The 23,698-nt window shown below is 42.8% G+C and overlaps 1 protein-coding gene across 2 annotated transcripts; it reads right to left on the reverse strand.

Annotated features, from left to right (window-relative positions):
- Positions 1 to 11,933: 11,933 nt before the first annotated feature.
- Positions 11,934 to 23,122, reverse strand: ZNF35 (zinc finger protein 35). 2 transcript variants are annotated; one of them, XM_069473534.1, is made up of 4 exons: positions 23,020 to 23,122; positions 20,420 to 20,738; positions 19,327 to 19,471; positions 11,934 to 14,240 (listed from the first exon to the last, which is right to left on the reverse strand). In XM_069473534.1, exons 2-4 carry the CDS (start codon positions 20,609 to 20,611, stop codon positions 12,994 to 12,996), a joined length of 1,584 nt encoding a protein of 527 aa, XP_069329635.1. In that variant the 5' UTR covers positions 20,612 to 20,738; positions 23,020 to 23,122; the 3' UTR covers positions 11,934 to 12,993. The 2 variants fall into 2 exon arrangements, with proteins under 2 accessions (XP_069329635.1, XP_069329636.1); XM_069473535.1 differs by having other exon boundaries at positions 12,480 to 14,240; positions 20,420 to 20,735; positions 23,020 to 23,088.
- Between the last annotated feature and the right edge of the window lie 576 nt (positions 23,123 to 23,698).

Consider the following 23,698-nt stretch of genomic DNA (forward strand, 5'->3'; position numbering starts at 1 on the left):
AGGTCCCTACCTCCTGAAAAGCTATAGGAAATAGAGCAGGAAAGATCCCTGTTCTAGGAGATTCAAGAGCACAGGCTTTTGCTCCCAAGAGGGCTGAAAGAGGTGGGGGAGTGTGGAAATGCTAATTAGTGGAGTACTGTACCCAGGGCAGAGATGGCCACTGTCCACTATAGTTGGGCCCAGTTTTTATTTTTATTTTTTTGTTGTTGTTGTTTTTCCATCCACAAATAAGCAGATCCAGTCTGGTCTTATCTCCCATCCCCCAACACCATTCTTGGCTTCCCTAAGCTTTCTGTTCATACTCACGCTCCTCAACAAATATTTCCTGTCTCTGTGTCTTTCCTCTCATCTTCTGCATGGCCTGGAACACCCAATCCTTGTCCTCCTACTTACCAAAACTGCTCATCCACCCATCCATCCTCCCACCTGTCCCTCTACCCATCCATCCAGGCCTGGCTCAGGTCATATCCCTTCCAGAAGCCTTCCACCATCCCTCCTATAGCTCTCAATGACTGCTCCCTCCTCTGTCCTTGACCACCTCTGCCATCCATCCCCATTTCTTTGGCAATGATCTCATATTTTTTGGTAAATTAGTTTTCTCTTTCCCATGTGTCCGTTTTATCTTCCCAACTAGGCTGTGAGTTTCACCAGGGTAACAGCTGAATCCTATCATGCCCTGCAGCATTCTTAACCTTGTGCACCTGTGCTAGTCTCTGTGCAGGCACAATGCTGACTGACACAGTCCCTGTCCTCCTGTCCTCCAAGAAGAGAAATATGTTTCTGTCCTGCCTCCTTTGGGCCCCAGAAATCCTAGTATTAGTGCACATCTAGCTAAGTGCTTGGGAAGGATGTGGATGACTACTTTTGGAGTGCAGGTCATCCTAAGGACCACTATGCCTGCCAGATAGCCACAGCTAACCAAAGGGTGAGCATTTTGGGGGTTTGGTTCTTTGTTTGGGGGTTACTACAAAGGACTTAGGATCATGGCCCAGGAAAGCAACCTATGCAAGTTCTCTGTTTAATCAATGTGAAATCATGGTGCCACGAAGAACTGGTAGTGTCTGGTAGACAGAACGCTTGGCATCTGCAGCAAGATCTGTTCACCTGGGACACATTCTCTCTGGTGCTTCCCTCCACAGACAGCTTAGCATCTCTGTGTGATTTACAAAGAAATATTTACTAACTGACCTTAGTAAATATGGCCTTTCCTGAGACACACAAATCCGGTTTGGCAGGCTTGGTGGAGGCCAGGTCCTGAAGCCTGGGTTCCAAGAGGCACATTTTGCTGAGAGCATCAGAGACCCACATTTCTGAGGGGTGGAGGCCAAGGCCCAGTGGAAAGTTTGCCTTACCCAGCCTGGCCCAGGCCTCTCGATTCAGTCCCAGCAGCACTTTCCTAGCAGTAGTGCTCAGGGCAAGAAACTTGGGTTCCAGGCAGGGCCTCAAAGAACTAAAGTCAGAGGAAGCCCTGGCCAGGCTCTTAGGGTGGCTTCCTCATCCGAGAGCTCATGCTATTTTTGCTGGAAACTAAAGAGGGTCTAAGTGCTGGCCCTACATTCTCCCCCTCCTTTTGCTGGTGGGCAGTGGAGAGAGCCCATAATAAATGAAGGTAAATTCTCTGGAAAGGTCTGGCATTTGAGGGCAAAAAAGACATATACTGAAAAGTCATCTCTAGGAGAGAATGCTGGCTCCATACAGCCCACAGAAGCATCCCTCCCAAAGAGCATCCCTCCTCTTCTTGGACAGTGAGCCCAGCCTGGTTAATAACCACAGACATGTCATGTGACAGAACAGGACACCACTGTCCTGTCCCCAGGCTCCTTCAATGCATACCACCCAGTGAAGCTGGTGGGGCAGGAAATGCTGATTCCCTTGACAGGTGGTGAGGTTTGTGACTTCTGTCATGTGACCTAACCAGACAGAGGCACAGCAGGTCTTGAACAGCCCCTCGTGGTTGCCTGGTACTTGGCACTTGGTAGCAGCTGGACACCTGGACATGAAGTCAATGAGAGAGAGAGAAGCCTGGTGCATCTCTCACATCTGAGGGCCCAGCTCTATCAGGGAACAAAGAATGGCTTATGAGAGGACCAGAAAATGAGGCCCAGACCTACCCAGGCAACCACTGGTCCTTTCACCCCCTCTTCTAGGGCCAGCCATATTCCCACCTCTCACCTTCAGTTGTGGCCCACCAAGTGCTCATGTGAAATGCCAGCCCTCAGCCCTGGTAAGAGTATTTCCAAGGCGAGAGCCACTGGCTGGGGCTCTTCCTCCTTCAGGTTCACAGGGCTCGCCCTCATTTGTGTGCATCTCATTGTCATTCGACCCTAAGTGATAGAGGAGAGGAAGCCTTGATGTGTTCCTGATGGTGGGTTTTTTGGGCTCATTGAGTGTCACCTGAAGGGACAGTAAATACTGTTTGCCAGAGACCTGGCCCATCCCAGGAGGGTCATCAGCTCCTTGAGGAAGCAGGACCGCCTTGGGAATGGACCCCCTGTGAATGTAACTCATGACAGTGGGCACCTAGTGTTCCAAAGGCCTAGGAGTGCCAGAAGGGTGGAAGGAAGGAAAAGCACTCCAGTCCCTATTGCTGTCTGGGACCAGATACCATTCATCCTGCTCCTTCCTCAGGGACGGCTTGGGTGGAGGTATCAAGAATGGTTCAGACCCTGCCAGAGACTCTTTCTTCCCGAGATATCCCCTCACGGCTTCTTCTGGCCCATGGGGTCACAGAACTATCTGGCTCCTTTCCTCAGCACAATGGCCCCCTAAACTCTAGTCTAAACAGATTCTACCTCTTGAGACCTGAGTCATGACTTCACATCTCTCCTCCCCAAATTGTTTCTTGTCCCCTCATCAGTCAAGGCCTCTGCCTACTATTCTGTAAGCTTCTGTGACAGGACAAGGCTATAAAAAAGGTATAAGGCTTGGAAACAGTGGCTCAACAGCTCCTTCCAATGATGTCTAGGTCCATGTGTAAGGCAGTCAAGGGAAGGGCACCCCATGTTAAACTGTGAGAGTTAAAATGTATTCCCAGTCGAGTAAGGCTTGGTTTTCTTTTATCCGTGACTACCCTGACCTCTAGCAGGAAATGGAAGGACTGCAACCAGGCAGCCTTTCAAAGATTACAAGCCATTTCACAGCCCTCGTTTTATGCCAGCCTCACTCTGGGGGCCAAGGCAGGCAAGAGAGGACTGATGTTCAGAGAGGTTAGGGATTTGTCCTGGGTTGGAGGTAAGTGAGAGGCCTAGAATGCTCTCTTCCCCACCTGCCCTCAGCAGTATGGCCATGTTCATGCTCTGAGTACCCAAGGCCAGAGAAAGCAGCTGGGCAGGACCAGGGCCCCAGGTCCTAGAGGAAGATGCCCTTTTCCTTCCTGGCCCTTCCCCTGGACTGGGCCCCTCCTTCTCCAAGCCACCACATCTGATTCTAACCCCCCACCTCCCAACCTCCACCCCTATTGTCTGCCTTCATGTATCACTCTTCCCCTTGCCTATTCCTGATTCTACCACTGCTGTCCCCAAACTAGCCCCTATCCTCACCCCCAGTTGCAGCCTCCTCTCTCCCTTCCCAGGCCTGAAGCTGTAGCCCTTCTTCTTCCCCTGCTCTGACCTACCCCTCCCCGTCCCCAGCCTCCATACTGCAGCCTCCTCCATCTCCAACAAACCCTTCCCCTTAGCCCTGCCCCACCGGCTCTCCCTCCCTCAGGCTGTTCCCCACCAGGCTCACCCTGTGGAGCCTGGACATACCCCCGCCCCCCAACTCTGCCCCTCTGCATCCATCTGCTGCTCAGTAAACCTGGCTGGGGCAGAAGGCTTCTACTGCAAGCTTCTTGCCCGGCAGCTCTGGAAAGTCGGAAGTGTCTTCATCTTTGTGGTTCCCCGGCCTGGTTCCCCCAGCTGGATCCCCAAAGAAAGAGATGAGAGGCAGGCCCAGATGCAACTCAGTCCTTCCTCCACAATGAATTTCAAATGGGCCCATCTCAAAGGGCTAGAAATCATCAGAAAATGTATCATTTTTAAAAGGGGAAGTTCTTGATTTGACATTAAATCTTAAATATCCGAACAGCAAAATTTAAAGTAATAAGACGATAAACTGGGGAAAATATTTGCAACACATATGGCAGATAAGCAAAATTTCTTTATAGAGAATTTGTACAAATGGATTTTAGAAAGAATCAACAGAAATACCGCTATAGAACATGAGTAAGCAATTCATAGAAAAGAAATACACATGGCTTTTAAACATGGGATACGATATCTAGTTTTGCTCATAACTAAATGCAAGTTAAAACATGAAAGATTTTTTTATTTATGAGATCAGAAAAGACAAAATAATTTCTTAGAAGATTCAGGGGAATGGACATTTTCATACACACACTGGGAACTGCATTTCCAATTTCTATCAAAATATTAAATGCACCTACCCTTTGATTTTATCAATTTACCCTGCAGATAAAGTAGCACACATACTAAGGACAGTGTGCAGGGATATTCAGCACAGCATTGTTTGTAACAGCAAAAGACAGAAAAGAAACCATAGGCCCACCAACAGGGCACTCGCTATATGAATTATGGTACATTCATACAATGGAATATCACACAGTAGTGAAAAAAACAATGAGGTAGATCTTACAGGCTTATACAGAACCATCTCCAGGACACACTAAGTGAAAAAAGCAAGATATAGATAGTGTGTACCTTAAGCTCGCGTTTGTTTTTTTAAAAGGGGTATACATAAGATTGTAAATGCATGGACTATCTCTGGAAGGGTCCTCAAGAAATTTAACAATGGTTACCTCTGGGGTAGGAGACTGGTGGTATGGACCGTGGTGGGGGAGTCTTAACTTTTCTTTGCACGCTTTTGTACCATTGACCTTTTTACCACAGGCAAGCACTGCTCTTTCAATTTAACAAAGATGAGATGGAACAGTGGCTCAACAATCATGAGCTACTGTTCCATCTTTGTTCCATCAATTTAACTACTAAATGAGAAGAGGTACCCCTGGAGGTTCACTGAGAAAGTAGCTGGAAGAAAGGGGCATAGGTTTTGGCATCAGAGTTGTTCAAACCCTGTCTGTGATTACTAGCTTTGAAAATGAGGATAACAAGAAAATTTCTCTCTTCAGGTGAGGATTAAATGAGATAGAACACACTTGGCATTTAGTATGGTCCCTGGCACACAGGAGCCTCTCAACAGTGGTGATGATTAAAATCTTGTTACTGGTCCAGGATGGGCTCTTGCCTTGAGGGAACCCAAGTCCTTGGAGGAAAAATACCCATGAGATCACAGATATCCAGGAAAATCACATATGGTACAAGTGTGGCCATACTGAGGTGGCCTGGAGCAGCCAGCTAGCTTGCTAAGGTTGCCTTCTCTGTCCCCCTTGCCCCCACCCCTCCCCAACACCAGAGAGGTATTAGCCACCATGAACACAGGGCAGTTCCAGGGAGGCACAAGGCAACCAATCCCCATTTGTCCCATCACAGGTCTCACCAGAGTGTAGAGGCCCAGGCTCCTGGCTCGGTAATTTGCTACTTCATTGTCCACGTACCTTAAGATCTGCTCATTTTATCTTCTAAATGTAACATCTGGCTGGGCGTGGTGGCTCACGCTTGTAATCCTAGCACTCTGGGAGGCCAAGGCAGGAGGATGGCTCAAGGTCAGGAGTTCAAGACCAGCCTGAACAAGAGCGAGATCCCGTCTCTACTAAAAAATAGAAAGAAATTATCTGGACAACTAAAAATATATAGGAAAAAATTAGCCAGGCATGGTGGTACATGCCTGTAGTCCCAGCTACTTGGGAGGCTGAGGCAGAAGGATTGCTTAAGCCCAGGAGTTTGAGGTTGCTGTGAGCTAAGCTGACACCACGGCACTTTAGCCCGGGCAACAGAGTGAGACTCTGTCTCCAAAAAAATAAAAAATAAATGAAAATAAATGTAACATCTGTCCCTTCCCTTCTGGTCCCCTGCCAGTGGCCAGATGTCAGAATCACATGGTCTCTCTCTGACTCTGAAGAAAGCTGCCAAATATGGTCTTCAGGATTCCCTTCTCCTCTCACCAGCTGCGCCTCCATACTCCAGCAACAGCAATGTCACAAACATACGTTCCTCCGCTGAACTCCTTCACCCTTATTCCTCCAGACCCTTATTCTGTTGTTCCCCATTACCCAACCCACACTCCACAAGAAAGTCTCACCACTCTGAACAAACCATGACCTTTCTCTTTTATTAACTTTCCCTTTCCTGATCATAAAATTCAGGCTCATTGTAGAAAACTGTACACAATGCAGAAAAATATAACTGTTTAACTGTTAAAATTTAACTTTTAACACTCAATTTATTTCCTTCCAGTCTGTTGTATGCATGTACATTTTAGAAAACTGGGCTCTCTATACAGTTTTATTTTGTACTTTGCATTATTCATTTAATATTCCTCTTTCAATTATGATTTTTAAGGGTTGCATAATATTCTATATCATAATTTATTTAATCATTCCCTTATTGTTAGTCACTTATTTTTTGTAAAGTAACATTGACATGTATATAAATCACTGTCCAAATATTCATTTTCAAGATAGCTTTCTAAAAGCGGCACTACTATATCAAAGGGTAAGTAACAATGAGATGGGAAAAAGGGAACAAATTTCTAGAAGATGGAAATGGATGATGTGATGACTGAGAATGTTGGGTGAAGGGAGTAACAGCTTGGGACACTTGCCGAGGGCGATACAATGAAAGGAGGTAGCTGATGTACCCTGCCAAACCCCACAGACGTGGGGCCTAGAAATGCCAGGTACAATGAAGGGTGAGAGGCAGAAGTGAGGCTAAAAATAAGGGCATTAACTGAAAGTCTGTAATAACACTTGAATCCCTTCTCTCACACTTCTAGAGAAGCGCTTAACAGCATCCAAACCCCAAACAAAAATATCAGATGATTTTTCACTAAAGAAATATAAAAGCCCCAGGCAAAAGATTCTGCATTCTGGTTTTTAGAGGTCTCCAGGGAAATAGCTTGCTCCCTACCAATCACTCTAGAAAGAAGCCTTTGAGTGGGCAAATCGCACTCCCACACACAGAGATCTCAATGGGCTTTTAATTGATACACACCCATATATATGTATATGTATATGTATATGTGTGTGTATGAGGAAGAATCACAACGTATTTGAGGAAAGTGTCTAATGAGAGTAAAGGAGATAAACAGAGAGAAAAAGCACCCAGAGGCAGGGGCAGGAAGGGAGTGAGATAATTCATGTTACAGAAGAGACTTTTAAGAAAGGCCTCTTAGAAATTAAACTAGTTACTGTTCAAATAAGTTCATTAGAAAATAATCAAGGTACTCTCCCAGAAGTGGCACAAGACAGGGAAATGGAAATAAAGAAAGCAGTGGAGGATCAATCTAAAATGTCCAGCATTTGATTGGCAGGAATTCCAGAAAGAGTAAAAACAGAAAAAAAATATATATATATATGGGATGTGGAAATCGTCAGATAAATAACAAGAACATTGGCAAGAGAAGTACTTGAGTTTCTACATTGAAAAGTTCCACTGAGTGCATTAGGGATGTGAATACAACAAGGATACAGAGGAGACTTTAAAAGCTTCCAGATGTAGAGGTAGAATAGATCACATAATGTAAATACTATTTATTGACTGACAAAGAAATAAAAGTCAGACTGGAATCACATCTCATTACCAACAGCAGATGCTGTAAGTCACTGACGCAATAGCTACAACCTTCTGGGGAAATTTTTCAACCTACAATTTCAGAGCCAGTCAAATTGCCAATCAAGTGTGAGGTCAGAGAAAGATATATAAGCCTCAACAATCTTGCCTTCCATGTACTCTTTCCTGGCAAATGACTTGAAGATGTGCTGCAGTAAAATGAGGAAGTAAAGAAAGAGGATGATACGGAATTCAGGAAGCAATGAAGCCCAGTATAACAGAATGGTAGGCAGAAAGGGCATCAAAGACAGACTAGTACAGGAGGATGGAAATCCCTGGAAGGAGAATACGCAGGGAAAAAGAGGGGACTTAACAGAGTATCTAATTGGATGGAGAATTTGAAAATGATTAAGGGTGTCCTAAAAGCAACCAGTACAAGGTGAAAAGAAAGACAACTAGAAACTTCAGTAAAAACAAAAAGCTATTCCAAAAAGGAAATATAAACGCATCAAGTTAAGATCTGCTGTGAATAATATTCACATGGTCATAATAATGTTCATCCTGTTTATTTTCAGCTTTCACAATGATTCCATAAAAGACTAATTGGTTACAGGATAGAATTTAAGAATTATCAGACTTGACAATGTTAGAAGCAGGGAGGTGAAAAGGGAGAAGAGAAAGGATGGGAAGGTGTATCCAACATCTTACAAAATGGGGAACTGAGATACTGTTATAGTTAATACAATAAAAGCAGATATGTAAATACAATAATTTACTATTTGATTATAAAATTTTTGCTCCTTGTAGAAAATATGAAAATGACTAAAAAGCAAACAAAAACTCTTTTAATCATCCATAACTCTATTACCCAGAGGACCTGGGTTTGAGTCTAATTTCTGGAATTTACCATCTATATGGCTGTGAACAAGTCATTAACCACTTATATTTTCTTTTATCTCCTTCAGGAAACTTATCTATATACTTTTTAATAGTATATAGTACATGAAACAGAAACATTATATGAAAACTATATTATACACAATTTTTAATCCAGATTTTTTTCACTTTAAAGCACAAAGTAAAACTCTGGATACATGGCATATCATGCCTTGTATACCTCTAAATATACTTTTCAGTATGCCCTTGGACATAGGGCAGTCAGAGGTTTCCCACAGATGGGACTTGAACCAAATCGCAAAAGAATCCAAGGGTTAGGAAAGCAGGAGGGGTGAGGAGTGGTGGTGAGGTACTATAGGCACTGAAGAAGACGTGAGCAAAGGCACGGCAGAAAAGCATGCACATGCCTCTAGGCAACAGTAAAAGGTGCACGGAAAGTGAAGAGATAAGGCTGGAAAGAGATTATGAAGAGCTTGGTAAATCACATTAAGGGATCCAGACATTTTCCCCATGACAGACACGAGAATAGGGTTAGAAGACCTTGTTTGCTCTGGGACTCCAGAATCTAGCATGATGTTTGCCACAAAGAGAACACAACCTTTTCATAATGATGCTTAGGAAGCCAGAAATGCCTCTTGGGTACCCCAGGTGGTGGGAATAATGCCAGCATTTGGTGAGGGACAGAATCCAGGAGAAGCAAAATTTATTAGGTTATATGTCTAGGCAACATTCTTAGAGATTCCATAGTCTGACTTCGTTTTTAAAAAAATGTAACTGTTGATTATGTAGTGCATCCTCAGGTGAGACTTTAGGCCCTAGAGGATCCATGGATTGGCTTCAGGGAGCCTGCATGACCTCCCCAAATGAGCCCAAAATTAAATGTGCAATGTACATTTTTCAGGGAGAGGATCCACAATCTCCATCATATTCTCAAAGGGGCTGCAACCCCAGAAAGGTTAAGCACACCTGATGGAGGAGCAAGTGGAGAACTGACAGATGTGAGAGAGGGACGACTGCCTGGGTTAGGGAGGGAGGGGATCCAGAGCACAGAGGAAGAATTAGCTTTGCCCAAAGTTACTTCTTCTTGAGTCTGGAGGAATTCATGGCTAATCGTGTTTAAGAGAGAACGTAAGTTGGCGGGAGGTGGGGGGTGGGGGGGGTTGTGTGTGTATGTGTCAGGGGCTGATGACGTCCTGTGTTCCCAAAGCAACTGTACATGGTTTCATTATCAGTTCTGCATCACTGTGCTCCACTTAAATACTTATTTGTTGATGCCGTTTGAAGGTGAGGACAGATTTCCTGGCCCTTACTCTTAATGTCAATCACTAGGCCTGACACAGAGCTCTGTCTGATGGCTGACAGCTGGTGGCAACTTAGGAAAGTGGGGTTTTGCAGTTCCCAACCACTCCTAGCAAGACCAGCCAAGGGAGATGGGAGATGGCCCAAAACAACAGCCAACTCTGACAAAGGGTGGCCACTCCTCCCTTATTGGAAGTCATAAAGAAAACAGTGGGCTGTGATTTATTTTGAGGGATAGAATTGAACTGAGAGAGAGGACTGTCATTAGCTGGGGGAGGATCTGATCTGTCAAGTAGTCCACTTGCCTCACATGATATATGCAGGATCAGAGGTCCTGAACCTGGGTACTGGTTTGTGGAAACCCAGATTTGGAAATGAAATATAAGTAGAAATGTAGAAAGTCAAAACACATACATAAAAGCATGTTAGGTAAAACTTGGTTTGCTCATATAAATAAAATGTTTGGTATGCTCACTTAAATACAAACAAGATAAGTTAGGTCACAGAACCCTGACATCTAAGGGTTGTCAGGGCACTGAAGGACACCTAGTGTAGCCAACATAGATTAAGTGTCCTGTTTTGATGAAACATGCACATACAAATCCTTATACTGGAGCCCCCTCTACCTTTGATCACTCACATTTTGTTTGCAGACTTCATCTGACTGCAGTGACTCATAACTTTGCCTGTACATTATAATCCCCTCTAGTTTCAAAAAAATACTGAGGCCTAGGAATGGAAATTTTTAAGTGTTCTAGGTGATTCTAACATGAAACCAAGGTTTAAAACCACTGCTTTACTGCAAGGTTAGGTCAGTGATCCCCAAACCTAGCCTTGCATTAGAATCACCTGGGTAGCTTTTCTGAACTACCTATGAATGGAAATCTTTAATTAGGAAATCAAAATCATCTATGACTCATTATTCAATTAGGAGGATGAATACATGATATGAAGCAAAAACAGTTTAACTGGCTTAAAAGTCACAAATCTCAGCTACTATTATCTTTCAGGAGAGTATACTTTTGGTCTCTTCGTGGGTCAAGCTCACAGAGTTATCTCAAATCTTCAGACCTACTGTTCTGAGCTTCCTGATCACACAAGGAAAAAAACCCAACTTGTTCCTAATCTCAGCAGAGACAAAAGGTGTTACCCTTGTTCTCTCCACTCCCAGACAGGGGGACAGAAACAGTCATTGACTGTTAGGGTCAGTGAGGGCATGAGTATTTGACCCTACTTCGGAACCCTTCTGATTTCTTGTATTTGTGTGCCTATGATTTAGAGTGAAACCAGGAAAGGAAGCTGCATATGCCTTTACAACAGACTGGCTAAAGGGGAAAAAGAGAAAAATTAATAAGCTTTCTTGTGTATGCCTTCTGTAAACTAGAAAACACTGTGATTAATATAGTCTTGCAGAAATGAGACAATAAATGCACGGGACTTCTGCACGAGAAGATCGTGCTTATCACCAGGATCAGCTTTTATGATAAATGCTCTTGCTTGCTCAGAGGCACAGAAATGGGGTGGAGGGACAGACTCAGAAATCAGGAGACCCAAATTCCAGTCTTAGGTTTGCTGCTTTCTGGTCACCATGGCTAAGGCACACCCCAAAATCTGTCACCTCAGCTTCCTCACCTGAAAATAGGACTACATATCCCTTTCTCAGGCTCCCCCCAGTCTGGGTGGGGATTATAGGTAGGTAGGTAAATAGCATGGCAGCACAAAAAGAACCTGGATTTAGGTCCTGGATTTGGATACAAGCTCTGTCACTTGTTACCTGGCCTTGCGCTAAATGACCACTCTCAGGTAAATGGGCGAACACCTCTTTCAGTGTTATAAGGATCAAGGTAATGACCTATGTGAAAGTATAAGATAAATGCCAGGTATCATGGTATGATACATGAAGGTATACAACAAAGAATAAAAGCTCTATATAATAACAAGGCAATATTATTACACATCCCTTTCTATTGCATAGTTTTATAAATCATTTTTGCAGGAGTAAAGGCTCAATGGTAACAAAGATATCTTACCTTAGCCAGTTTCTTCATTCTTCTAAAAGTTTTCATATTCCAATACCTCTGAACTTCTCAAAAAACCGAATTAAGACCTTAGGAATCCCACTACACCTCCTCCCTCTCATTTCCCTCTTTGGTCCTCTCAGAATTAGAAGAGCTCCCCTTTTTCTTCTAAATACCACGCAGAATTTGAGAATGAAACCCAAACTGAGACCCCTGGCTGGGCTTGAGCAGAATGAGAGCAGAGACAACTTGGGCATGCCTATAGGCAAGCTTTATTCTTTGACTCCTCTATCCAGGGAGGGGGCTGTTAGTTGCATCTCACCCAAATGGAATGTGATGGGAATTAGGGGGTTGAGTAGTTTGGAGAGTTGTCAATCTTAGCAAATGAATATAGCTGGTGTGTGGTGTCTCCATCAATCCTTCAGTGCTTGGCCATGCAGGCTGGGGAATGGTCAGAACAGATTTGTCAGAGGTCTCCAGAGCTTTACAATACCAAGGTTCAGGAGGTATAGACAATAAGGAAAAAGGCCATTTCCTACTTGTGTCCATTTTAGGAGCAGTAGACAGTTAATAGGGTTTTATTTGTTTGTTTTGATTGGCTTTTTAAAAATTACCTAGGGAAGGGAAAGCTTATTAATGTTCACAGGTGAGTTGTCGTTGAATTGCTACCCCAAGTGGTTTCCTTAACTAGTCATCAAAATACTAAAAGACAGGGTTCAAAGCTCCAGAATTCAACCAGCAGATAACCTGCCTATTGCTCAAGCAAGTACCAGAGTTTTAAAAAACAAAATTAAGCAAAATAGACCTTTCCTCAAATAGGATCTTTATCACTTAGCTTTGTATGACTCTTTCCTAAGAAAGCCACATTCCATTTCAAAAAACATGCTGCCGAGGGTACAGGTAAAACAAAGTCCTTGTCTTTAGGTACTGAGTTTTCATTTTCTTTAAATTGGCCTTTGAAATACTTGTCTTGTGTTTTGTGCTGCATTTCCAAAAACTGTAACTTTTAAGGACATAGGCCTTGTTTTTACAAAGGAAGAAAACGCAAAGAGGTGTCTAATTTGGGCGGCAGTAAATCATGACCAACCCTGGAGGTCTTCCTTTTCCTTTACTTGCTACTCAACAAGATGGGTTCTGTGGTGTCGCATGAGGTGTGAGTTAGAAATGAAAGCTGCACCACACTTCTCACACTCATAGGGCTTCTCCCCTGTGTGGGTTCTCTGGTGCACAGTGAGGCTCGACCGCTGCCTGAAGGCCTTGCCACACTCATTACACGTGTAAGGTTTTTCCCCATTATGGATTCTCTGATGAATAAGTAGATATGAGCTACATGTGAAGGCCTTCCCACACTCATTACACACATAAGGAAGATCTCCACTGTGAATTCTCTGGTGGACAATAAGGCAAGAGAGCTGACTGAAGGCTTTCCCACATTCACTGCAGTCGTAAGGTTTCTCCGCAGTGTGAATTCGCTGGTGCACTATAAGGTGTGAAAAACAACTAAAGGCTTTCCCACACTCTTTACACTCATATGGCTTCTCACCAGTATGGCTTCGCTGATGTACAATAAGATTTGCACTCTGGGTAAAGGCTTTGCCACAATCGTTACAGGCAAAAGGCTTCTCCCCAGTGTGGATCCTCTGGTGGACAATGAGGTTTGAGCTCCGAGTAAATGTCTTCCCACACTCATTACATTCATAGCATTTTTCTGTAATGTGGACTTTCTGGTGCCGAGCAAGTTGTGAGCTATAACTAAAGGCTTTCTCACATTCACTGCACTTGAAGGTTTTTTCTAACGAGTGGATTTTTTGATGGACAGTCAGATTTGAACTCTGAGTGAAGGCTTTTCCACATTTTGAGCAAACATAAGGTTTCAGTCCAGTGTGGATTCTCTGATGTACAACGAGGTTTGCACTCTGAATGAAGGCCTTCCCACACTCATGACATTCAAACGGTTTCTCCCCAGTGTGGATTCGCTGATGCACAACAAGGTTTGCACTCTGACTAAAGCCTTTCCCACATACACTACATGTAAAAGGCTTTTGCCCAGACTGTACTTTCTGATTTTTAACAGTGCCAGAATTAAGGCTATACTTTCCCCCAGACTTCTTACATTTCTGGTCTTCCTCTTCTTTAAAGCTTTCAGGTAAGTGACAGTCATTCACTGTCACTTGTCTGAAATCTTTCTTTTCCTTCTTTATTCTCTGCCCCTGTAACATGCTTCCTTTTTCACAGGCTTGTCCTAATTCAGGTCCTTGCAGGTCAGCTTTCTGGATTCTTCCTGATATTATGAGTGGTTTTTCAGCTTCATCACATATCTCAGTTTTTGGAACCAGTAACTGTAGGTTCTTGGTGTCAGCACCTGAACAAAAAAACAGAAAATGCAAATGTTAGATTTCTCTGGCCTAGAAAAAGAAAAGGATCGGGTGTAAGAAGGTCAGGAAGTATGTGACTTTAGCACCTCTTGCAAAATGGCTTCATCAAAGAAAAGAATCCTATCATGTTACCTCTCCTTTGTAGGTTCTTCTTCTTCCACCCCACCAACCTAGAGGAGAATCCACTGACTCATGGTCTTTCCAGCACTTCACTTACTTCTGTTAGACACTTAACCCACTGCCTCATGCCAGGAAGGCCCAATCTCCAGGTGGCACTTCCCCAGGTTGTCTGATGACTGATCTCACAATTAAGACCAATTATGAAGGACACCAGCCCTCCGTGGGCTTGCTTTCTTACCTTAGCTACTTAGTGTGGATTTCGACTTGTTTACAATCCACCAATTAATTAAAGAGATTCCTTAACCTGTGAACAAATATCTAGCAACTTAAGCTTTTGTGTCTGAGGATGCTAGATATCAAAGAAAGGATAAGCATAGCCAGAAAGAATCACACTGGATGCCAAGACAGCCAGAGTGACCAAAAGCATGAAAAACACTGAGAGGCTGCACAGCAACAGAGGTTACAAACATGGATTCTGGAGGCAGGCAGACTGGTTTCAAATCCCTGCTCTGCCAGTAATCAGCTGCATGACTCTGGGATAGTTACTTAACTCCTCTGAGCCTCAGTTTCCTAATCTCCAAAATAGGGATAATAATAGTATCTACCTCATAAGGCTGTGAGTGGATTAACAGAGTTACTCTACGTCAACTGTTCAGAACAGTGAATGGAACACAGTGAGTGCTCTGAGTGTGTGCTGTGACTTTCAGCCTGACTGATGCTGCTCCTATAGGGGGCCAGAAGGAAAGATGAGCCCTTAGGGTATGAGAGTTGCTATGGTGACAGACAGCCCTCAGCTACACTAGCAGAGATTAAGGAAGAGATTGAACATAAACGCTAACTAACCCTGGTGTAAAAGGAACTGCTTAGCATTGTGTCAAGGAAAGCTGACCTTGTTCAATTATGGCATAGCCTGCTCTGCAATGCCAGAAAATGTAAGAACACCAAAATATCCCGAAGTTTTAAGACTCTGATTAATCTCTGGATGTTATAACATTGCCTCAGAGCCCCAATGGCATCAAAAAGGGGTCCTCCTGTAACATCATAGTTCTTTATGTTCACCTTCTCTCTGCCTTGACCACCCCTTGACCCTAGAATGTGTACCTGAGCATCCCAGTGTTGGCAGAGTTAGCCCTTAATAAGTACTGGTGAATTACTAAGTTCAGGAAAACTACTCAAATAATAAGGCAAGTGAAATGAGGGCCAGTTGGAGTGGGCAGCAAGCCTGTAGAGGAAGGTACTTCCATGGTGACATCAGCTTAGAAGTGAGCACTGGAGCTGTGAGCCACAGTCATGCTGCAACCGCACAGGGGGAATCCAACATCCACAAACGGGAAATATCCCACTGGCACAGGCCAGGGTGACTCTCCAACTAATGACATGAGTGGGGTGGGACAGGGATGTTGGGGTGGTACAAAGCAATAATGGGAGCTGGAAAATAGCCTGGTTTGATTGCCTGGTGAAGACTATGGTAATCTGAATTTCCATCATTTAAACAAGACGGGAAGTATCAGAGAAAAGAAATGCCCAAGTGCTAGATACTGTAGAGCTACAAATGGGACAACAACAAAAATCTGAAACACTAAACTTTTCCTGGTTATTTCTATTCCTACTGTTCTGATGTCTCTTTTTTGTAATCTACTGTTTTTCTCCCTGTCATTTAATTGTTCTTACATCTTCTTGACTTCTTTCTCTTTATTATTTTTTCCTGCTACCTCTTTCCACTACTGCCTTTTCATGTTTCTCCTCTCCTGGTTTTTATTTGTTTTTTTCAATTTTTTGTGAAATATTCTGAACTTTTCCATATACAGTTTCATGTCTCCTCTGTTTTTCTTTTGTGCATTGCTTTCTTCTATTTTTTCTACTATTCTTCATCACTTCTATCTCACTTTATTTTTTTCCCTTCTAATATCTCCTTTCCTGCTTCTTTTCACCTTCTTCTCCTTTGCTCCCTATCACTGACACCAAGGCCTGCCATTCTAGTACCCAGCATCTCTCCAACAGGAATAGAGCCCATAAATACTTTAGTTCACAGCTGTACTGTCTCCTTGACCTTCACTCCTATCCTCTTTACTGGGAGATATAGAATGTTAGAAAGACATGAAGGATGAAGGCCAATGGAAACTACAAAACTGATTAGTACCAATAATGGAAACAATTCCTTATATTTGATAATGTCTATATCAAAACCAGTACAGAACCAGGTATAACCGTAGCCTAGAAGGTTTTAATGCAAGTGGTTATGTAACAGTTCATCACATGGATGAAGAAAGACCTAGGGTCTTGGCAAATGCCCAGTGTCTAAGAAAAGAGAATTAAGGCCTATTCTGTGTGCTCAAGTTCAAATCTCCTTGGGTGAAAAGATTAACTGGCCAGTAACCCAGGACCTATATAACCTTAGCTTGTTTGAAATGGTATTATTCCTTTTTTTTTGATCATGTAGGATTGCTGCAACTCTAGAAAAAGTAAAATAAGTACAGAAATACTGAAAAAATAAACTAAAAACTAATTTATGATCAATCGAACATAGGCATAGTAATAGTTTTGAAATCAATACTTTCCTTTTCCTTTTTTTGGGGGGGGAGGGACAGAGTCTCACTCTGTTGCCTAGGCTAGAGTACAGTGGCATCATAATAGCTCACTGCAACCTCAAATTCCTGGGCTCAAGTGAGCCCCCTGAATCAGCCTCCCGAGTAGCAGGGATTATAGTTGTGTAACATTAGACCTGGCTAATTCTTTCCTTTTTTATTTTAAAGAAGAGATCTGAAATGCTACAGGAATCTGCTATCTTAGCTGGTGACTATATTCTGAAACAAGAAAGGTAATTTCATTTACTAAACGTATAATTTCAATTCATCAGATTTACAAAAGCTGTATGTTTATCAAGATTTTATTTACAAGATTCGTAAGTCTGCCTAGTTAGGTGTTTGAAATGTTTTAAAGAATTAGATATATTAAATTTGCAATTATGTTTTATATAAGAAAATTTGATATCTAGGTGGAGTTAAATGTTTCCAAAATTTAATCTGTAAAACTTGAAGCTTAACCAAACATGAATTGAAGAAGTACAAATGTTCTCACTTTTATACAAATATTTCTAGATACATGGATGAAATAAAAATAAGTTATGCTTCAAGCCTTAAAAATTGGTACTTAAATAAATTTTAATAAATTCAAAATATAGGAAACTATAGTTAAAACCCCCTCAGACATTAAAGACCCAGTAACACATCACTATTTACAAAGCACTTTCATGTATATTATACGATTTCATCATGGAGATGACACTTCTTCAATTGTGTGGGAGCTAAAATAAAAAACGGCTGTGTAAGGCCGGGCGCGGTGGCTCACGCCTGTAATCCTAGCACTCTGAGAGGCCAAGGCGGGTGGATCATTTGAGCTCAGGAGTTCAAGACCAGCCTGAGTAAGAGCGAGACCCCGTCTCTACTAAATATAGAAAGAAAATTAGCTGGACAACTAAAAAATATATAGAAAAAATTAGCCGGGCATGGTGGCATATGCCTGTAGTCCCAGATACTCAGGAGGCTGAGGCAGGAGGATCGCCTGAGCCCAGGAGTTTGAGGTTGCTGTGAGCTAAGCTGACACCATGGCACTCTAGCCCAGGCGACAGAGTGAGACTCTGTCTCAAAAAAAAAGGGGGGAGGCGGTGTCTTAATTCATTTCCATACCTCTAGCACCTATCACATTGCCTGGCACACAGGAAATAGGCCATCAACGAATCCTGTACTTATTGGATGAATGCACCTAGTACGTAGAACAAGAAATAGAGATCCACAGAGAGAAAGGGCTTACTCAAGATCACAGTCATCAGAGGCAGGGTAGCAACCACACTCAGGTCTCTCTCTTACTCCTAGAGCTCAGTGTTCCTGCCATCACCTGCTGCTATGGAAATGGATGGCAGCACAAAAAGTTTAGTCTTGGGGAAAACCAGGGTCTGGAGGTAAGAGGCAAAATAGGAAAATGCAGCTTGTTCCTGAAAGAGGGGCATAGCCATGGTGTTAAAGACTGTGAATGGCTGACACAGTGAGGAGACTGAAAAGAAGTAACTCAAGGGGAATACACCAGAGGGAATAGAACAGAGAGCAGAAAGTGGGGAACAGACCTGCTGGGAATTTGGGGAATAAAGACAAGACAAGAAAATGAAAGGTGGAGAGCCTAATCTCCACATCACTGGTCCCAAATGCCTGAGGAATTGGCTAGGGAGGAGAGTGGGTTCAAAATATTGACACAATATCAGGCAGACTTATAAGAAGGGCCCCTGGCAGCCATCCAGGTAATTGCTTCCACAGCATGGCACCCATGGCTACTGCTTTCTTAACCCTCAGTTGTTTGTCACTCCTCCACAGCAAGCTTCTGCCACCACTAATCAAGACATTTCGAACATATTACCTTTTCCTGAGTCCCAGTTTAGAGAGAACCGGGTGATAAGCCATCGGTATATTCCACCAAGACCTAATTTTGAACATTATGGTTGACACAGCTATTTAAAATCCTCTAGAATTTGCAAAAAGATCTATGAAAACAGAACATCTCCAGGGTATTTCCTCAAAATCAACACAAAAGTTGACCCTTTCTACCTTAGCTAGCTTTTCTTGAAGGCACACCAAGGTATGATTAACTACAAAGTATATGAAGAGGACATGTGTCTACACATGTGTGCGAACATGAAACTCACTGAATGATAAATATGATTAAGAAGTGAATTTGGAATTCATCTATGTCTGTCTGGTGTCTTAAGCCTGTGTGCAAAGTAAGCCATTTCCCATGACAACTGCATAGACATCTCTCAGCAATCTTCTATCCAGCTCTCCCTCATACTTTCAACACCTTGATATTCTGTGTTGCTCAGTGTAGGAGACCAGATGCCCACCAATCCCTGAAAAGATTTTGAGAAACTGCAATGGTAAGATTCTGAATCAGGGAGTTGGACCTTACCTAGAAAGTTCATGTTTCCATAAGTCTCCAGTATCTCGCTCTTGGCCAGGGTCCCTGGTATTGAGTAGCTGCCAAGGGGTGAAGCAGCAGGTGTCTCCTGTGTTGCTTTCAGGACTACTGCCATGTCCCAGAACATGTTCTGACCCTGGAAACAAGTAGGCACATGCTTATGAGGAAACTGGTGGTAGGGGTTGGTGTAATTACAGCTTTGAGGATGAGAAGATAGGTACCTATTTCTGGAGGCCACAAAACATTTTTTAAACATGGAAAAGGAAGCCAGAATCTCTCCCAACCCCTAAGGTAAGCTGGGCAGAAAAGCAAGCCTACCACCTTCTTCCCTATCACTTTGATCTCACCTCATTGCTCACTCCAGAATCCAACCTAACTCGCCAGTAAGTACATGACAAGAGGAGAGAGCACATGGGGAGCTATTTCAGAGTACACTTTTCTGGGGTCTAAAGATCAAAGAAACAAGGTTCTGATCATTTTATTACGGTAGGGTTTGGAGAACCTCTGCCCTCATTTGACTAGTAATGGTAAGGGGTGTGTTTAAAAACATGAAGGACACAGCACAGGGTGTAGCCTCACTACTGAAAATGTGGTCTGCAGATCAGCAGTACATGCATCACCTGGGAGTTTGTGAGAACTACAGAATTTCAGACCTCCTGAATCAGAATCAGCATTTTAACAAGAATCCCCAGGTGATTCTTATGGACATTAAAGTTTGAGAAGCACTGGTTACAGTTGTTAAACCCTGACTGGAATCACCTGAAGACTATCAGGTGCAGATACCCAGATGCCACCCCCAGGTTCTGATTTAATTAGTATAGAGTATGGCACAGACATCAAAATTTTTATAAAAAGCTCCCCAGGTTCTGTGTAGCAAAGTGTGAGAACCACTGGTTTAGAGAAAACACTGAATGTCACATCAATCAGAAGGGAACGTTTCTATTACATTACATTACAAAGTACTAATGGCCAGAGCCCTAACCAGGAAGTAAGAGTCCAACTGTGGAAGTAGAGGGGCAGAGTACCCTCTTTACTTGAGGTCTTCAGGTCTCTGCTCCCTCCTTCCACCCAGGCTACCATTTACCTTTTCCTCCTCTTCTGATACATCAAGGCCTGTCTGAAGGCCCTTCTCTGGGGCCCAGACTGTGATGTTCTCAGAGTGCATTTGTTGGTTGGATGCCTGACCTAGGAAGTTGTCCTCCTCTTCCTCCTCCTTTTTCACCTTCACTGGGCCCCAAGGGGCTAGGGCCATGGCTTCTCTCAATTCTGCAGTCATCTTCTCGGTTCAGCAGAGGAACTCCTATAGCTGGGGGTTGCCCAGCAGAAATCAAGCCCCATCTAATCTTTAAGTTTCAAAAGCGTCTTCTTAAGTTTCTTCCCAGGGCCAAGATGAGTATTGTCTACTGAGAAATCAGAAAACACTGTTAGCACCAAGCAGCGATTTGCCTGGATGCCACTCAACTGGCAATTTCACCAGTGCCTGGCCAGCAGCAACTATAGCACAAAAAATGATCTACTCCTCCCTCATAGGCTGAAAGGGGTTGGACTGTAAATATGTAATTTCTTCCCATAATAATCACATTCCAAACAGCTTTATATAACATTCAGTGATATTTTTTTTCTCATTAAAAGTTAACATTTTTATGTAAAAACTTGAAAAATACCAAAAATGATTAAGAATAATAACCCCTGGTCTACCTCCAGAGAGATAACTGCTATACATTGTAAAATTCAAGATATTTCTTTTATTCTAACCATAGTAACAATAATTATGATTTTATAAACTTTCTGGTTTTGACCATAAGGGATACATATTCTCACAATTATCATTAGCATTTTTTAAAAAGGGATATAATAACACAAATTTTTTTTATTGCTCAGGTTACAAAATAATGTGAACAAAAGAATTTCAAGAAAAAGACTGGGAGTCCATATATCAACATGTTAGGAGTGGGTGGTTATCTTTGGGTGGTGTAATTACAGGTAGTTTTGAGGTTCTTTTCATTTATTTGTTTTTTACATTTTCCGTATCTTCCAAATGTCCTGTGAAATGAAGTATTACTTTTAAGACTAAAAAAAATTCTTTTCCTGTTACTTCATGCTTATTTTTACTTGCTACACAATAACCTACAATGCTGATAAATTTTCACTCCAATTGAAAACAGATCAAGCAATACAGAAATATATACAATTAAATATATGTCCAACACCCACACTGAGCAATTAGTTATAAGTCTAGATGGGACTCCTAGTTCCTTTTCTCTGCATTTACATAAATACATGTACACTTCCACACAGATTGCTTATTTTTCCAAAACATACTTCAGATCATCACACTTGTACACTATTCAGCAATCTACATTGTTTGATTTTTGAACTCAGTTTCCACATTTCAAAATAGTCTTGTCAATCTTTCAAAATAGTACATATAAAGTTACCTCATTCTAGCACAGTATCCTAAATTATGGCAGTCTGGGCAGCATAGCAAGATCCCATCACTAAAAAAAAAATTTTTTTTAAATTAGCCAGGCATTATGGCACACACCTGTAGTCCCAGCCACTCTGGAGGCTGAGGCAGGCAGGCAGGCAGGATTACTTGAGCCCAGGAGCTGGAGGCTGCAGTGAGCTATGATTGTGCCACTGCACTCCAGTCTTGGTGACAGAATAAGACTCTGTCTCTAAAAACGTAATAATAAATTATTTACATTATCATTTACTTAACCATACCCTATTTATGAACCATTCCTTTAGTAAAAGGACCTTTTAATATTTCCAGTTTATTTTCTTAATAATTGTTTAAAAACTTTTTCTGTGCAAATAATTTTTTCTTTTGCTGAATTATTGTTTTAGAATAAACAGGATTACTGCTTCAAGGATTTTATGGTTGAAATGTACTGTCAAACTGCTTTCCAAAAACACCACACCAATCCACACCAACAATAATTAACAATAACCGTTTATCATCGCTAAGCCAGCAAGGTTTTTTATTTGTTTCTAATTTCTGAATGAAATAATTTTACTATTTCGGTTGAGTATGAAGAGATTGAAATTTTTCTTTCTATTCTCTTTTGGATGTTTTATTAGAAAAAGGTGATAAATTGCATTAAATCTGCTTTTGCAGCTGTTGAAGCAATCGTGTTCTCTTCTCTATGTTCACTTACTGGCAAGTTATTGTATACATTGAATTTCTTGAGTAAACCAATACCTCCATTCCTGGGACAAATCTTAGATCTGGAGGATTATTCTTTTCATGACTAGTTTAAGACTAGTTCCACCTTTTGCATACATGAAGTCGTCTACTCTGAGTACCATCATCAGACTTCTGATCAGAATCAAATGGACCTCCAGCCCCTGATGGCACAGAGCCTTCTATCAAAGGCTTCCTTTTCTATGTCCTTTCCCTATTTCCAAACGTGGCATTCCATCCCCTCCACCTATAGGGCCCTCGTGGCCCTCTCCCCGGGATCTGCCTGCCCTCTGGCCTGTCTGCGTCCATCCTCTCCCAAGCCAGACCCCCGGTAAGCGGTAGGCGGGATTCCAAGGTGGCGGGGCACTGAGCCACCCCAAGACAGGGCTGGTGTTCCCGAGGGAAGGACGTAACGGGCCGCCCCTCGAGCCACCGCCCCGGGGAAAACCCCTTCTTCTCCCCCGACATTCGTGCCCACCCCCGCTGACCCCGCTCACCGTGCGCAGCAGAGAGGCCCGGCCCGAGTTCACCGGCTCTGGAGCAGGAGGCTGGCGGACCGTGACCCCTGCTCCAACCGGCGCGAGAACAATGACCGGACAGGAAGTGCCTCGGGATGGGCTTCCGGCTCCCCAAGTCGCCAGACCGGCCTCTCTAGGAATCTCGGAGGTGCTTTCTTCTCGATGGATGTCCAAAGTCATGCCGGACCAGGGATAGGGCAGAAGCGCTTGGAAGGACCGTGCGGGTAGAGGCTCTGTGCCTCGGGGAGGGGCGCATCCCCTGGCTGGGCAGGGGCACTCAGGCGAGGCACAACTGGAAGCCTGACGCTACAAAGCATCAATCTGTAGAAAGCCCCGATAATTTCCCCCCAAACGTTTTATTTCAAAAATATCAAACGATACAGAAAAGTTGAAAGAATGGTACATTGAGTACCCATTATCCTCCATCTGAACGCAGCAATTAACATTCTGCTGTGTTTGCCTTATTTCTCTATACATACTTAAAAGCATTTTTTAAAAGTTGTAATACCAGAACACTTCATTCCAAATACTTCAACATGCATCCCTTAAAAATGAGAATATTGTTCAAACTAACACCATCATCACAGGTAAGAAAATTAACTAATTCTCTACTACCATCTAATATCCAGTCATATTCAGATTTCTTCTATTGTCCTAA

Source organism: Eulemur rufifrons, chromosome 7 (assembly GCF_041146395.1).
Source record: "Eulemur rufifrons isolate Redbay chromosome 7, OSU_ERuf_1, whole genome shotgun sequence".
In the NCBI taxonomy this organism is placed as follows: domain Eukaryota; kingdom Metazoa; phylum Chordata; class Mammalia; order Primates; family Lemuridae; genus Eulemur; species Eulemur rufifrons.

What these genes read in the sequence shown, in the direction of transcription:
- ZNF35 (XM_069473534.1), bottom strand. Translation starts at nt 20,611, where the DNA reads ATGACTGCAGAATTGAGAGAAGCCATGGCCCTAGCCCCTTGGGGCCCA. An exon ending in TATCAGAAGAGGAGGAAAAG is followed by an intron (nt 19,472 to 20,419) that starts GTAAATGGTAGC and finishes ACTTGTTTCCAG; the next exon opens with GGTCAGAACATGTTCTGGGA. An exon ending in TGGAAACATGAACTTTCTAG is followed by an intron (nt 14,241 to 19,326) that starts GTAAGGTCCAAC and finishes TTTTTTGTTCAG; the next exon opens with GTGCTGACACCAAGAACCTA.